This window comes from Mastomys coucha, unplaced genomic scaffold (genome assembly GCF_008632895.1).
Source record: "Mastomys coucha isolate ucsf_1 unplaced genomic scaffold, UCSF_Mcou_1 pScaffold19, whole genome shotgun sequence".
Taxonomy (NCBI): Eukaryota; Metazoa; Chordata; class Mammalia; order Rodentia; family Muridae; genus Mastomys; species Mastomys coucha.
This window is the reverse complement of record NW_022196901.1, coordinates 15154501-15169351: the sequence shown is the minus strand read 5'-3', so window position 1 is coordinate 15169351 and position 14851 is coordinate 15154501. Positions and strand designations below refer to the sequence as shown.

General features: G+C 40.8%; 1 protein-coding gene across 13 annotated transcripts in view; it reads right to left on the bottom strand.

Moving 5' to 3' along the window:
* Magi2 (membrane associated guanylate kinase, WW and PDZ domain containing 2) overlaps window positions 1–14851 on the bottom strand; it is a 1461753-nt gene that overhangs the window by 172857 nt on the left and 1274045 nt on the right. For 12 of the 13 annotated variants that reach the window (XM_031380053.1, XM_031380051.1, XM_031380055.1 and 9 more), the window contains 2 exons: window positions 8370–8401; window positions 2646–2835 (listed from right to left, as the gene is read on the bottom strand). In XM_031380053.1, the coding sequence (XP_031235913.1) occupies window positions 2646–2835; window positions 8370–8401 (222 nt within the window). The remainder of the gene's footprint in view (window positions 1–2645; window positions 2836–8369; window positions 8402–14851) is intronic. The other variant, XM_031380052.1, reaches the window with a different exon arrangement.

The window sequence follows — 14851 nt, the reverse complement described above, 5'->3', positions numbered from 1 at the left end:
CCCCCCCCCCCCCCGCCCCAGTGTTAAGAAGTAACCTGGTGAAAGGAAAGCATAGGAGGGAGGAAATGAGGAAATGAGTTTCCTGAGGAAATGAGTTTCCTGAGAGGTGTGACCTGAAAACCTGGCTGTGACCTTGAAACCTTAGAGGTTGATGGCCACAGGTGGGTGGGCTTTGCACTGCTATGGACTCAGGCTCTGGGGGAGGGACAGTTGGCTGCTCTTGCTGTTGTTGCTTCAGCAGGGTGATAAAAAGCTCCCTGGGGGGTGGAGGGGTGGCAAAGGAAGATACCAGAGGTTGAGGTGGCTGCTTTGCTCAGATCCAGGATGCTACAGGAGAGGAGGAGAAGGACAGTGAACAGAAATGGAATGGCTGATGCTCCTCACAGAAATCCTTATTGCTTTGGGGCTGAATAAGGGTCATGTCCAATTCCTGGTCAGAAACTGAGGGCGAGACTGTGTTAGGCACTCTCAGACAGAAGACACTGGAAACAATACAAATGTGGCCTCTGTCCTGAATCAACCAGCTTTGCATTATTCTGGAAACCACAAATGACCAACAAAGGCACAAAACCAGAAGGAAGCAACTCCTCACAGCCCCTGAATGCAATTAAGCAAGCCAAGGAAATGGGGACGACCCCTTTGTCCTGCCAAGTGTTTTATTCGTGAAAGCAGGGCCATCTACTGTGCCTCCTTCTACTCATTTACACCTTTGTTTCTTTCCCCATTAAATTTGCTAGACCGGGGCATATTGTTCATTTCTGGTGTCTTGCCACAGTGCTGAGAGCAAAATAAGTATTCAATAAATACTTGACTGTTGAAGTAGAAATATGGTAAGGGATGGGTTGATAGCCTTGTGTTTTTTTTTCCTCTCCCAATTTGATGAGCACCAGTAATCCAAATGTATTCCCTTTATCATTCAGTTGTAACTGCCCATCATGCTCTGACTGTAGCAGATGCTCCAAGAACACAACCCTCTAAAGATCTTTCAGTCATTTATCCAGAGAAGGTAGAACAAAACCCAGTAAATTGGATGTAACTGATTATTTAAAAGTATGTGCATTGCAGGCTCATTCTGATGAAAATGATTTTTCAATGCTTCCTGAGAGAAGACAGAACTGGTAAGAGTGGGGAACGTTCAGAACAGAATCCTACTCTAATCTGTAAAACCCTTTGGAGTTTCCCTGGTTCGGTGCCGAGCCTGGTAATCCTCCCTTATCTCCCTGCCAGGAGATACCAAGATTTTCATTTTCACACTCGAACTGAGTTGCAGTCTCCAAATAGAAAGATGCCCATTCACCTACAAGCCTGGGCTCTACAGAGCTGTAGAATGTTTGGGGTCTGTAAAATTGTAAAGAACTATTTGGATTCAAGCCACCGCTCCCTCTGTAAATGATGGAAATTTATCAAATGATGTAAAAGCTGCCTAACCACCAAAATTACTTCCCTGAACTGTTTGTTACAGAGGGTGGGGGAAAAGTGTAATGTTTGCTTTTCCCTTGACCAGCTGGGCGCATAATTCTCAGCTTCTGAACTCATCAAAGGAGCAAGTGGCTTCAAGATCCCCTGAGACCACACAGGGATGAGAACTTCCCATTCACCATGCATGTGATTAAGCTGGAACCCATGTACTGGTGGCAGGGGTGGGGTGGGGTGGGGGCTGGGGTGGTAGTGGAATCGGACTGTGAAGGAAGCACTGGGACCAAGGCCTTTTACATACGTTTGATTCCTCTACTATTTCTCAGGTATTCAGTGTCATGTTTTATACACCCTGGTTAGTTCCTCTCCATAGAGGACAGGAAGGGACACAACAAAAATACATTTGATACTAAAAGGCCAAATAATTCTTCAAATAGGGAGCCAGGCACATGCACAGGCAGGGCACAGTAAAGGCAGCAGAAGATTCAGACTTCAGTCATTGGCTCCTGCTTCTCCTTGCTTTGGGGACGAATTGATTTATGCCTCTGAGATGAAAAGACTTGCCGGTAGTTTTATTTTACTCAAGGCCTGGACTTCTCCAATGACTGCCTTCAAGGCTCTAAGACAATAAAATTTAAGCTTTAGTTTCAAGGTCAGGATGAATGGACTAGAAGTTCCAAACACTGCTTTATTTTATTTGGTGACTTGAACCAAAGTAGCAACCCGACTCTGTCCTCATTTCTTCAGGGGCTTAGGGGCAAACACACCTGAAGCCCCAAAGATACTTTTAGAATTGACAGACTCTTGAAGTCAATGAGTATAGAGACTGGTTAGGTAGGAAGGCATTAAGTTCTGTGCATATCAATGAGATGGAAGCTAATCATAATATATATTTAAACTTAGGTAAAAGATAGGGCTTTAAATGTTCTTATTATAGATATCCTTCCTTTGCTATGCTAATTATCCTGATTAGATCACTCTACAGTATGTACATGTATGGAAACATTCACACTGTACCTCATAAAAGTAAAAGTATTCCCACGTAAAATGCAATTACGCAAAAGAGAAGCCAGGCTTGAAGGAAACTGTAGAGCAGCTGTCTTACTCTGGAGATATCTTTGACCCTCAGACGGTAAAATCCCACCACCAGATCATTCAGCCCCCAGTTATCCCCCAGGCTGGCATCGGCCACTGTCAATGGACCCTTGCTTTACATGGCTGTCACTTACGCCTACTTTCATAAATGGCTCTCGATTTCTCATAGAGCTCATATGGGTCAGGCTTCCGTGGGTCAAAGGCCTCTGTTGAATCAGGAAAGGAGCTCCTGTGAAGGGCAGGTGGGAAGGGCAGGTTCTGTGGGACGGCCGGAGCAGATAAACTCGTTTGAGGACTGCCTTGGTTCTCCCACCGGTCCATCATCTAAAAGAAAAGGAGACCAGAGAACATGGTGGATTCAGCGTGGCTATGCCCCTCACTACCTCACTACCTTTACAGAAGACCTCTTTGCCTTGTGGACTTTTGCCCCAGGAAGAGTTTGGTACACACACCTCTGTTTCTATGTGAAATGTAACGCAGATTTCTGTAAGTACAGGTAGTGCCTGGGGTTGGAAGCAAACCTATATAACCTTACCATGTATTAGATAGGAATCTTTGGTAAACTCTTCATTTCTCTGATTTTTTTTCTTTATAAAATATAGCATGTATCCCAAGAAAACTTACGCGCGTATTTTCAGGAAGAGGGTAATATTTGTCTTAATGTAAGATGATCCCAATTTATTATACTTCTCTAAAACAGAAATCGAAGTAGTCTATGCATATTCATTTAACATCTGTGTACACACCAACCATCTCTTAGAACATCCCATCACTTCTCCCCTTGCAGCTGAACATCCTATCCCTTGCCCCCTTACAGCTGAGTGTTGTAAGGTCTCCCCTAAAATATCTCTGCTAGCATTGTAGCTAACTGCTTCCTAATTGGCCATGCATGACCCCTGATCCCCACCACAGCATGGGGACATACACGAAGCTGGAACTAACACCGGCCTTTTGCAGCCCCTCTCTATTTCTCCCTCTCCCTGCATCCCCTCCCTCATGTTACCTGGATACTAGATGCAGATACACACCTGCTTCCCTAGAAGGGTAGGCCTAACCATTTGGGCCATGCTACTCAACTTTACTCCCTGTCACCATCAACACTTACCACACCCAGCTGTCAATAAAGGTCCCATCTGTAGTAGGTATTCAGAGAGCATACTTAGTGAATCAATTAACTCATAATTAAAGTAAAAAAACTTAAAGAAACTGATACGTTTATACAGCTTTCTGTTTCCTACTCCATTTTCTTGCTCTTGTTTTTACACTGGCTATATTTTAGTCAGAATTCCAACTCCCATCCCTACCTGTCAGTTACCAATACTCTGAAGGCTGGAAGGGATGTGAGTGACCACAGACACCTGTCCTCTGCAGACATGCTGTGGGTGTCAGTAGCAATCCCTCTGCCAATCCCACCCATCTGGAACTGTGGTAGGGGTCAAAGTTGAAACTAAACATAGCAAACTTAGAAGCAAGTAGGTTATTGACTTTTAATTCCGAGAGACTGGCTTTAAATTGCTTTCTGTATGGGATCCTGCCCAAGTTTTCATTCAGATTTTTTTTTTTTTAATAGTTAGCAAGGATGAGTTCAGCTGCCTCACATTACATATAACCTCTAGAAGCACAGACAGGGAGGGTAACTGGCTTGCCTGAGGTCCAGCAACAGATCTTGGTCAGAACCAACAGGGAGGGGTATTTGGTTTAGACCATAACACTTTGGGGATAAATCTTATAAGCATCATAAAAATCGAATCTAATTTTATGCTCACTGGGGTTTTTACTTCTACTTAGTAAAAACCCTTAAGTGTGTATTTCAAACTTAATAGAAACATTTATATAGGAAGAGAGTTTTCTTTTCATCCGTTATGGTGGCTTTGCTCTGATGTACCAGTTTAAAGGCATAGCTTTTAAAAGTGATCAGTTTGACTGCTTTTAAGTGCCACGTGGATACATTTTAGCTGTGACTTTCTCAGTTCTGATTCTTCATCTTAAGACAATACAAACTAAAAAGTCAGTACATTAGAAATATGATGCAAGATGGGTTAACAGCCCAGCTGTCAATGTGGGGCTTCAGGAAATGCACTCCCCTTCACCTTTTGCTGGGGTTTTTCTAATATCCAGGTTTTGCTGGTATGCATATTACTCATGTATAACCACTGAAGGAACTATGCTTCCAGTGAAATATTGGTATTTCTAAAAAAAAGTCATAAAGCTAACAGAACAAATAATGCTTTGGGCATTTTAGAGGAAATTCTCTGTGGCAGATTGACAAATTCTACAGTTTCTATAGCCCAGAGGTTGGGAAATTAGTCAAAAGTCCAGGTCATGCCTGGTAAAGCATTCATAACTTCTTGCAGTGACATTCATCAAACCTTCAGTCACTCTGTCGGGGGTGCTTTAAAAACTGTCGATGGAAATATAGACATCTAGTATTCTCCCCCATGTAGCTCTAGCCTGCTCCCTCAAAATAGGCTTACTTAGGATTGGGCAAACCTTTTCCTTGGCTTAGAGATACCCTGGGCTGAGCCTGGAGGGTTGGTTCTGTTGACTCCACCGTACTCTCTGAGAGACCTTGGTCTCTAGATTCCATGAATACCTTGAGTTCAGATCCTGTCCCATTGCTCAGGGCCATAGGTATTACCTACTGTACCACTTCCTTCCTGGCCTTGGGTCATTCAGTTTATCATATTTGCCTAATATTTATCTTATAACTAGGCTTATTGGGATGCTCTTGTCTCAGCAGGGACCATAACAAGGTTGATTTGTAAACATCTCATGAGATTGACGATGGAAATGAAGTTATTTTCTATGTGTGGGAGAAACTTTGCTCCCTTTGAACTAATTAATGGTTAATGAATGAATGAATGAATGAATGAATGAATGAATACCTGACACTATGATTCATAGTTCAGCACAGCTTCTGAATCATGAGTGGCTAGAGAAAACAGACAGTCTATACCTAGACATCAAACAAACAGTAAAACAGAGAAGCTCAGTGTTGTGGGAACTGCTTTACCCCCAGTTTCTGGTTCTTGGGTGTATGTGTATAGTATGTGTATAGAGAGCTTAGGAAGGAGGCAGGCTTTCCCCCGAACAATGATTTTTCTATAATTTGTTTTCTTCCCTTTGAGAGCAGGATAAACACAACCTAAGAAGTCTGAAATTCCTCTTGTACTATGTTAGGTGGGGCTGGGCAATGAAGACATTGGGTTTGATTCCTTGAAACATACACCTAGATCCTGCCACATGAAGACAATGAGAACTCACTACGAGTAGCATCTTACTTGTTAAGTCTCTGAGTGCCACTTGGCTGAGGCCAAGGCAGAGGCCAGGTCTCAATTAGGAAGTTTCCTCACTAAGTGTGTCATTAGTCTTACTTAGAAGACCGGTGTCTGAACCCAGACACTGTGGGTATGGTATATTTGTTTCAATTAACAAGTTAGCACATTGTATTCATTTTGTGGAATGCTTTACGTGCTAAGGGTTTGTGCACTGGCATCTGCTTTCTACAGTGATAGATGTTTATATGTTTGAGCTCGACATATTGAAACACTGTTGTAAACACTTTGTAGGGATTAGCTCAGAATCCCTACAGTGACAAACAAGAGGGTATTAGCATTACTTCCATTTTACAGATATGGTCTTTGAGATGCAGAGGTCTTAAGCAGCTACTTTAAGGTCATAAACCAATAAGGAGAAGCAGCAGCTCTTGAACCTAGGAAGTGTGCTTAAGAGTCTACATTCTAAGTGACTAGGCCTCTTCTGGACTTTTGTCCAGGGAGTTTTGTGTAGCTATGTGGAGGACATTAAATCAAAGGCCTTGCATATTTACTTAGTCTGCAATCTGGAGGTCCAGGCCTTAGCTCTTGTAAAGATGCACAGGTTCGAGATTAATTGTATGTTGGGTTCTATAAAGCCTTTTTGGGAATTATTGACTATGGGTGTAATTACTATAATGATGGCAAATGCTGTAATTATGCCAAATGACATAATTTGTGTGACTGTAGTACATGTAAGGAAATCACTAGATTGCATAATTGTCACACTATGATGAGGCTGCAAGGTTTCTGGTTAAATCAGATAAAGATGTATATAACCACAGAGCCCATATTTGAGCTAGGGATGGAACTCTTTAGAAGCTGGGCAAGATAAACCACATTTCATATCATGTATTTAAAAATACCTCTTTCAAAGTTACATACATCACTAAGTGGCCAAGTGATTTACTAAGTTCAAGGCACCCTGGTTTCCCTTTGATGCATTCTGTAGACTAGCTGAGCAGAGTCATAAGTGAGGATCTACTTTGTGCATGTCCTGCTTTGCCAGTGTATTTGTCCAGCTGTAGGATTTAGACATTCTATATGGGTAGCATATTCTAAGTCAGAGGAAAAGGAGACCCAGAAAAGCAACCTGACTTAAGAGACGTAGGCAGTTAATACTGGCAGAGCTTGGGTGTTTAATGTCCATGTGTTAAAGACTTGGCCCCTGGACCAGCATGCCTGGGGAGTAGTTGGACTTGGGAGAGAGAGCGTGCCAGGGGTGTGTTCTTAATGAGGACTGTTAGGCTCTAGCCCTTCCTTTTTCTCTTTCATTCCCTGGCTTGTGCTGAAAACAGCTTTCTTGCCATGAGATGCTGCTCGCTACTCATGCTTGGAGCATCAGATCGACAGGAACCTTCAAAATAGAACCCAAATAACACTTTCCTCTTTGTAGGCTAGTTATTATCTTGGGCATTTTGTTATAGCGCTAACACAACTTTGTAGTTTCAACCTTAGGGCAAGTGAAGACTCTCTAACTGCTAAGCCCACTTAGCTATCCTAGCTTTGTAAGATCATTATTGAAAGTCACTAATTTCCTATGTTGGCATAAAGTGTCAGCATCTTTAAAAGAGAAGTAGGACCAGAGAGGTTATGGGAGGGTAGATGCCACCAGCATCTGAAGAATCTTAGAAACACTACTCTAAGTGATTGTCATGTTAACCATGTATATTATATATAATGATACATATAAACATATATTCAGGATATATTACTTAACTGCACTATATGTAAATATACACACATACACATATATTTCTTTCTATAGACGTTAGAATGTAAATAAAAATGAAAACAAATGTTTGGTTTAATTTGTAGGACAAGCCCTCTAGCCCTATAGTATGTATTTGTTTTGAAAATTTATTGTGACTACATGACAATATAGTATTTGTGATAGGAAAAACAAAAGGTTTATAAAGTTTTTTGGTCACATCATCCTGAAAATATTGATGTGCATTTTGTAATGGGGATAATTATAGAAGTGTAAGGTGAGTTATTCTTATATTGGGGGGGGTGGCAGTACAAAAGTAGAAAAATGGCTGGTAAAGGTGACCATGCAGGTATGCTCTGTCCTGGTAGAAATGACCCACAGCACTAACTGGTAAGGCTTATTTTACAGTATATTGTTAGTATTCTTCTGGTTCACCATACCTTACAGTTCACATGCAACCTGCATTAGTTATATCAATTGTGCATTAAAAGCTGCTACTAAGTAGTCAGAACATAAAAGTGAAAACAGGTCATATTTAGTATTTGGTTCATAAGTATTCTTTGTGTCACAGTTAAAAAATACTTTTAAAAAATCAACTATAAGATACAAATTTAGTACACAAAACATTTAAAAATGGGCATAATTGTAGAAAATAAGATGATTTTTCCCTGTATTTGAGGACAAGAAAGGGCAGAAATGCATACAGGGTCTGTTCTGATGTCCTGGAGTCAATCTCAGGGCTGGAAGAACATTTAAGGTCACTCAGTTCCCTGTTTTATTTAACAGGCATAAAAAGTAGATAGAAATAAAGAAGTATAGGAAGTCCAACTTACAGGCTTTGGAGTTTTCCATGGAGAAAAGAATCCTGGAAGAGAGAAAACAGAATTTGAGCTTGGGAAACACATTCCACTTCCAGGCACATGTTAACAATCGGTGTTATGCCGACTGTTCTTCACTTCAAATGAGCTGAGAGCACCACAGACAACTCTGAAGGCTGTGGGCCTTCTTCAGGGAGCTTGGGGGATCTCTTGGGAAGTATATCACTGAGTCCATAAGGAAAATTCTCTTCCTTTGGCAGCTGAGAATTCTGAGGTGCAAAAAGAGTTGCGAAATAATGGCAAATGTCTGCTTTAGAAGGCTCGACCCTGAGCCCTGCTTAGGGGTCTTTGCCACCCAGTTAGAGCAGGAGAGATGGAGAGAGTAGACAGGTCAAACGTTAGATTTTTTTTTTTTTTTTTTTTTTTTTTAGAGGTAAACATTCTGGCTTAGGGTAGGAAATAATTTTGAGTTTTTGGACCCAATTTATGTCTTTAAAAACAACAAATATTTGTTATTCTTATATTTAAAAAGAATTAACACATCTCTGTGAAGACTCAGCTCAAGGAATGGAGAGATGGTTCAGTGGTTAAGTGTAACCCTCCTGGCTTGAGGGCTGATTCTTCAGACCCCGCCTGCCTCTCATAACCACACCTCTCTGCCCACCTCCTGCTATTTGCCACGCCTCACTCCTGGTTCCAGTTACATTGGAAGTCCCACCTCTACAGAGATCAAAGAAGCTGCTGATTGGGCCGGCATGCTGACGAACTTGGGGGAGGGGCTTTGCCTCACCTATTCTACCTGTTGGCTTGTAACAAAGAGATTATTCATTAAATGCAAGATGGCTGGGTGATCACACCTCTTGAGTGCTGTCTAATTTTTTAAGATCCTTCCACGTGGATTAAGGTAACTTAAACATGGCTAGCCATTTTCCCCCTGACTCCATATTCCAGAAAACCCTTTTCTATGGTTACCTGCTGGCCAGTAACAGTTAAGTGCTGGCTGCTGTTCCAGGGGACCTGAGTTTAGTTCCCAAGCAACCACATAGAGGCTTACAGCCATCCATAATGGTATGGGATTCCCTCTTCTGGGGGTTTGTGAAGACAGATCACTCATATACACATTAATAAATATATTTAAAAACGACTCAGATTTTATTAAATCTCACATGCTGCTGCTCTCCACTGATGCCCATCTGTTTCAAGTTTCTATTATCTTTATACCTCGATGCTAGCACATGCTACACCAAGCAGGGCAGTGTTTGTTTTTGAAATGGAAGGGAAAAGATGCTTCAATATAATGGTGTTGGTACTGACGTATACTGCCCCTAATAATACAAAACACAATTTGTCTTGCCCAGGGAAATTACTTTCTTCTCATACCATATCTTCTCCATTTCAACAATTTTTGTTCATATTAGTATTAGGTGAAGTTTAATAAAACGTCCAATAAAAGTGAGTCATTAAGACTGAACCTCGTACATGTTTATCATCTTTAAAAACCAAGACTTCCAAAATGGGACGACTTGACAACCGTGACCCATTTACAGGAAAAATCTGCAGAAATGCAGACAGAGAATTATCTAGATGCTTAAGCAATCCAACTCGGGCATGTCAAAAATGCTAATTACCCCTCAGTGGCCCATTGTGGGAAGATGATCCCTTCCATAAGAAGAGAAGACACTGCAGTTTGTCATGTGTTACAGCCTTCTGTGGGACAGCTGAGCCAGTATTCAGATGTCATCACCACTCTGGTAGATTAACATTTGTCTCTGTGCCTAGCTCTTTTTTCATGTCCTGAAATAAGTTCTAGTTAGTGTTGTTTGGCTATAAGGACCACATTCTTTTTTTAAAAGAACTGAGGGCAGAACTGAAGACTATGTACGTATCTTCCCTTGACCATTCTGTAAAACACCGGAGACAACATTGTAATCCTGAGTTTAGATGTGTGAGGGGAGATTAAGCCACTCAACATTTACTTTGTCTTTTGAAAAAATTGCCAATGAGAGTCTTTCTTTTTTGAGAAAAGATGTGGTTTGCACGTTTTTACAATATCCAAACATTCGGATTTCCTTTGCTCCCCCTGTGCTGTGTGGCATTAAAGATGCTGAGTTCTTTGCCAGGTCTTGGGAGTTTCTCTGACTTTGATGTAAAAGTGCTGACAATGATCTCTCTGTCATGGAGGTCTTGTCTCTACATGCACCATTAAAAAAAAATTCATCCTCCTATGGAAGATATATAATCGCCTGACCCCTTGGCAATTATGATGCCCAAACTGGAAGGGCATAAAAGGGGCATAGACCAGGAGACGAGATGGTAAACCCGCAACCTTTCTTCCTCAGACACTGAAGTCTTCCTCCTTATGAAGTTTCCCTTCAGGCTGACCTTACAGCAGGGGCTGGACCCAGGACTTCGCTGTTCTCACTGAGCTGTTTTCTGCAAACTCTCTATTGCAGAGAAATACTGAGTGTCAGAGGCTGCCCTCTCTCTGTGCTACCAACGAGGAGTTCAGAGATCGGTAGGAGGAAGTATCAGTGCACTTTCTTATATTTCTTTGGCAAATTATTAATCATGTTATAAACATTCAGATCAATCTGATTAAAAGCATGTATCTCAGATACACGCACTTTAGTCTTGAGTCAGCGGGTCATGCTTTCTATATGATTAGCCTCCAATCTTCTGCTCAGCCTCGCTGACAGGACTATAGAAATACTATAATGGAGTGGGTCAGAATATTATATACTATAAAAGTGTCATATGGGCTGGTGAGATGGCTCAGCAGTTAAGAGTGCTGACTGCTTTTCCAGAGGTCATGAGTTCGGATCCCAGCAACCACATGGTGGCTCACAACCATTTGTAATGAGAAACAAATAATAATAATAATAATAATAATAATAATAATAATAATAATACCAAAAACAGCAACCTATGGGCCAGAACAGAACCAGAGCAAGCAGGGCTGGAGCAAGAGGGAAAAGGGAAGGGGCGTGGGGAATAAAGGTGACATATATTCTAATTTCTTGATGGCCTCCCTAGGAAACCTAATCTATCCCAAAGAACATTTAAGGAAAAAACATCCCAAAGAAACAAGTAAAACCTTTTAAGTCATTTAAGAGACATCTAAGTTATTTATATTGAGGTTTATTTCTGATTTTGTTTTCTGGTAAGGGGAGACCACAAACTTCCAACAACTGGGAAGCCTCATGCGCATACACCATGTGCTCACACATATGTGTAGATAGATAGTGAAGGTGTGCAGTAATTTCTACTGGCACCCTTATTTGGAAATTGCTTGCTGCATTTTGTTTTCTACCTCAGGGACACCCTTCCCCTGGTCTCCCGAAACACACACATTTGCCTGGTGTCCTAGCTTTCCCTGTCCTGTGCATTTTACTAGGCTTGGTTTGGTGAGACAATTGCCTTTTTGGTCTTTAACTGCTTACCCCACAGAAACAAGAAGAGATATAAACTCCTTTTCCTCAGGCCTTTTAGAGCTAAAGCCTTCCTCCTTATAAAACCAAGGCTGCAAATAAAGGGAGTTTTTTCTCTTTTAAAATAAGAACAGTGGCTTCTTTATGTTTTAGTTTCTGGCTTTTAGTCCCCTCTCTGCTATAGGATACACATAATAGAATTCTCCCAAGGGGTTAATTGTTGTTTAATTATCTATCTCATTATGTGCATATCAGTCACTTACTATCTGCTATGTTCAGCATACAATTCTGTATGTTTACAAATTCAAACACATTTCATGAGTTTTGAGACCACAAAAGCAGAAGGTTTCAAGGTATCATTCCTAAATAAATACAGCATGAGTTGTTATGGAGGAGAAAGTTTAGATGAACCTGAGAGAGAAATTCAGATGCATTTTCATATAAAGTACACTGGACAACTACAAATAAATAAATAGATACATACATACATACATACATACATACATACATACATATATACATACATAAAATCTGGCCACCATAGTTTCATATAAAACTGAAGTATTACATGTAACTCCACCTAGAAGTGCAGTAAGATGGGAAGAGAAAAGTATAACAAAAAAAGCTTAAACAAGAAATCCTGTTCATTGAACAGGGCAGGCTGATGAAAGAGGACAACACTGATATTTAAATTGAATTATATATGTTAACTAATCACAGCTTTAAATAAGCCAAGGCATACAGTTGCCGGGTAAGATATAACATGTTTAGCTAACTGTACATTTCAGGAAACAATTTTGTAGCCCAAGCATGTCTCACGTATAGCATGAGACGTATTTCATATTTTAGCTTGCCTTCATTCTAATTTAACCATGAATTTGATATTTTTATTTACTGAATCTAACAACTCCAAGCAGGAAAGAACTTATATGACTTAGCAAACATTTAAAAAGTAGCCAGCATCTACGGCATGTCATATCCATTCATCTCAGTGGGACAAAGCATGAGATATTTACTATTTCCTTCATTGTCTGGAATCTTGCTTTAGGGAATCTCAGAACTCTGCATGTTCACAGATCCCTGGATTGGGTTGGATGCTTGCTCATCAGGAACTGGATTGAGGATGGGACTGCAGAGATGCAGGGCCCCGTGGCCACTTCTGCATCGGGCTGCTGTTGGCCACAGTGCTTCCTCCTAAGCAAAATTCTTAGAGTGGCTCTTTTTAGTACAGACTTCTGACACTTGATACTTCAGATTAAAGGAGCATATTGAGAAAGAAATCAGGGAAACAATTCCATTCACAACAGCCTCAAGATTTATCCAACCAAGCTTGTACAATGAAAATACTTTAAGAAATTGAAGAAGATATCAGAAGATGGGAACACCTCCATGCTCATGGATTGGCAGGGTTAATATTGTGAAAGTGGCCATCCTACAGAAAGCACAAACAGAGTTGATGAAATCCTCATCAAAACTCCAATGCAATTTTTCACACAAAAGGAAAAAAAAACATTTAAAATTTCATAGGGAAACACAAAAGGCACAGGATAGGCAAAACAATTTTGAAGAACAAAGGAACAGCTAGAAATATCACCAGCCTGGATTTCAAGTTATACTATAGAACTACAGTAATAAAACCAGCATGGTACTGGCATAAAAACAGACATATAAGTCAATGGAGTAGAATTGAAGGACCTACACATAGGTCTACACATTATACAAAGAGGCCAACAATACATATTGGAGAAAAACAACAACCACAACAACAGCAACCACCATCCAGCATCTTCAACAAATGGTGCTGGTCAAACTGGATTGCTACATGAAAAAGGAGAAAGGTTGATCTTCATCTTTCCTACTGCATGAAACTCAACTCTAAATCAACCAGAAGCCTGATATTCTAAGTCTGATCAAGGAGAAAATAGGGGCTACCTTGTACTCATCGGTGCTGGAAAGGACCTTCTGAACAGGATCCCAATAGCTCAGACATTAAGGCCAATAACTGACAAATGAAACCTCATAAAACTGAGAAGCTCTGTAAAGCACTGTCACCCAGGTGAAGAGGTAGCCTACACGTTACACAGGGTTAGTATCTACACTATACAGGGACCTGAAGAACTAAACAGCCAGAAAACAACCAACCAGCTATAAACTGGGGCGTGACATTAAATACAGAATTCTCAAGACAAGAAATATAAATGGCTGAAAAGCACATACAAATATTTAACATCCATAGCCATTAGGGAAATGCAAATTAACATTACTTTGAGATTTCAACTTACTCCAATGAGAATGGTTATGATCGAAGGTAAATGCTGTGTGCTGGTGTGCGTGTAGGGAATGAGGAACATTTATTCAATACTAATGAGAGTGCAAACTGGTACAGCCAGTATAGAAATCAGTGTGGAAAAGTCTCACGGACTAGAAATAGGCATATCACAGGATACATAGAGATACCTGTCTGTTCATGTTCATGGATGCTCCATTCACAGTGGCTATGAAGTAGAAACAGCCTAGATGCTTATCAACTGATGAACTGATAATGAATAAATGTGGTCCCTTTACACAATGGAATGCTATCAGGGGTTAAGAAAGACAAAATTACAAAATTTCCAGGTAGACAGATGGAGCTGAAACAATCATTCTGAGGTAGCCCAGGTCCAGAAAGACAAAATGTTTTATGGGTTTTTTTTATTTTTATTTTTTTTTATCATTTGTGGATGCTTTCTGAATCTTAGATATGGGTATTCCATTTGGAATAGACATAGCCATCCAGGAATTAGAGGTTAAAGGATGTGGCTTTCAAGGGAGTGGAGAGAGAATTCAGTAGTATAAAAGTTTAAAGGGGTTAAATGGGGAGAGAGATGAGAGGCAGGGTACAGGAGGGAATAGGCTGGAAGAGTAAGTAAACACTGAAAACATCTCAAAGAAGCTATACAGAGCCAGACGGTGGTGGCACATGCCTTTAAGCCCAGCACTTTGGAGGCAGGCGGATTTCTGAGTTCCAGGCCAGCCTGGTCTACAAAATGAGTTCCAGGACAGCCAAGGCTACACAGAGAAACCCTGTCT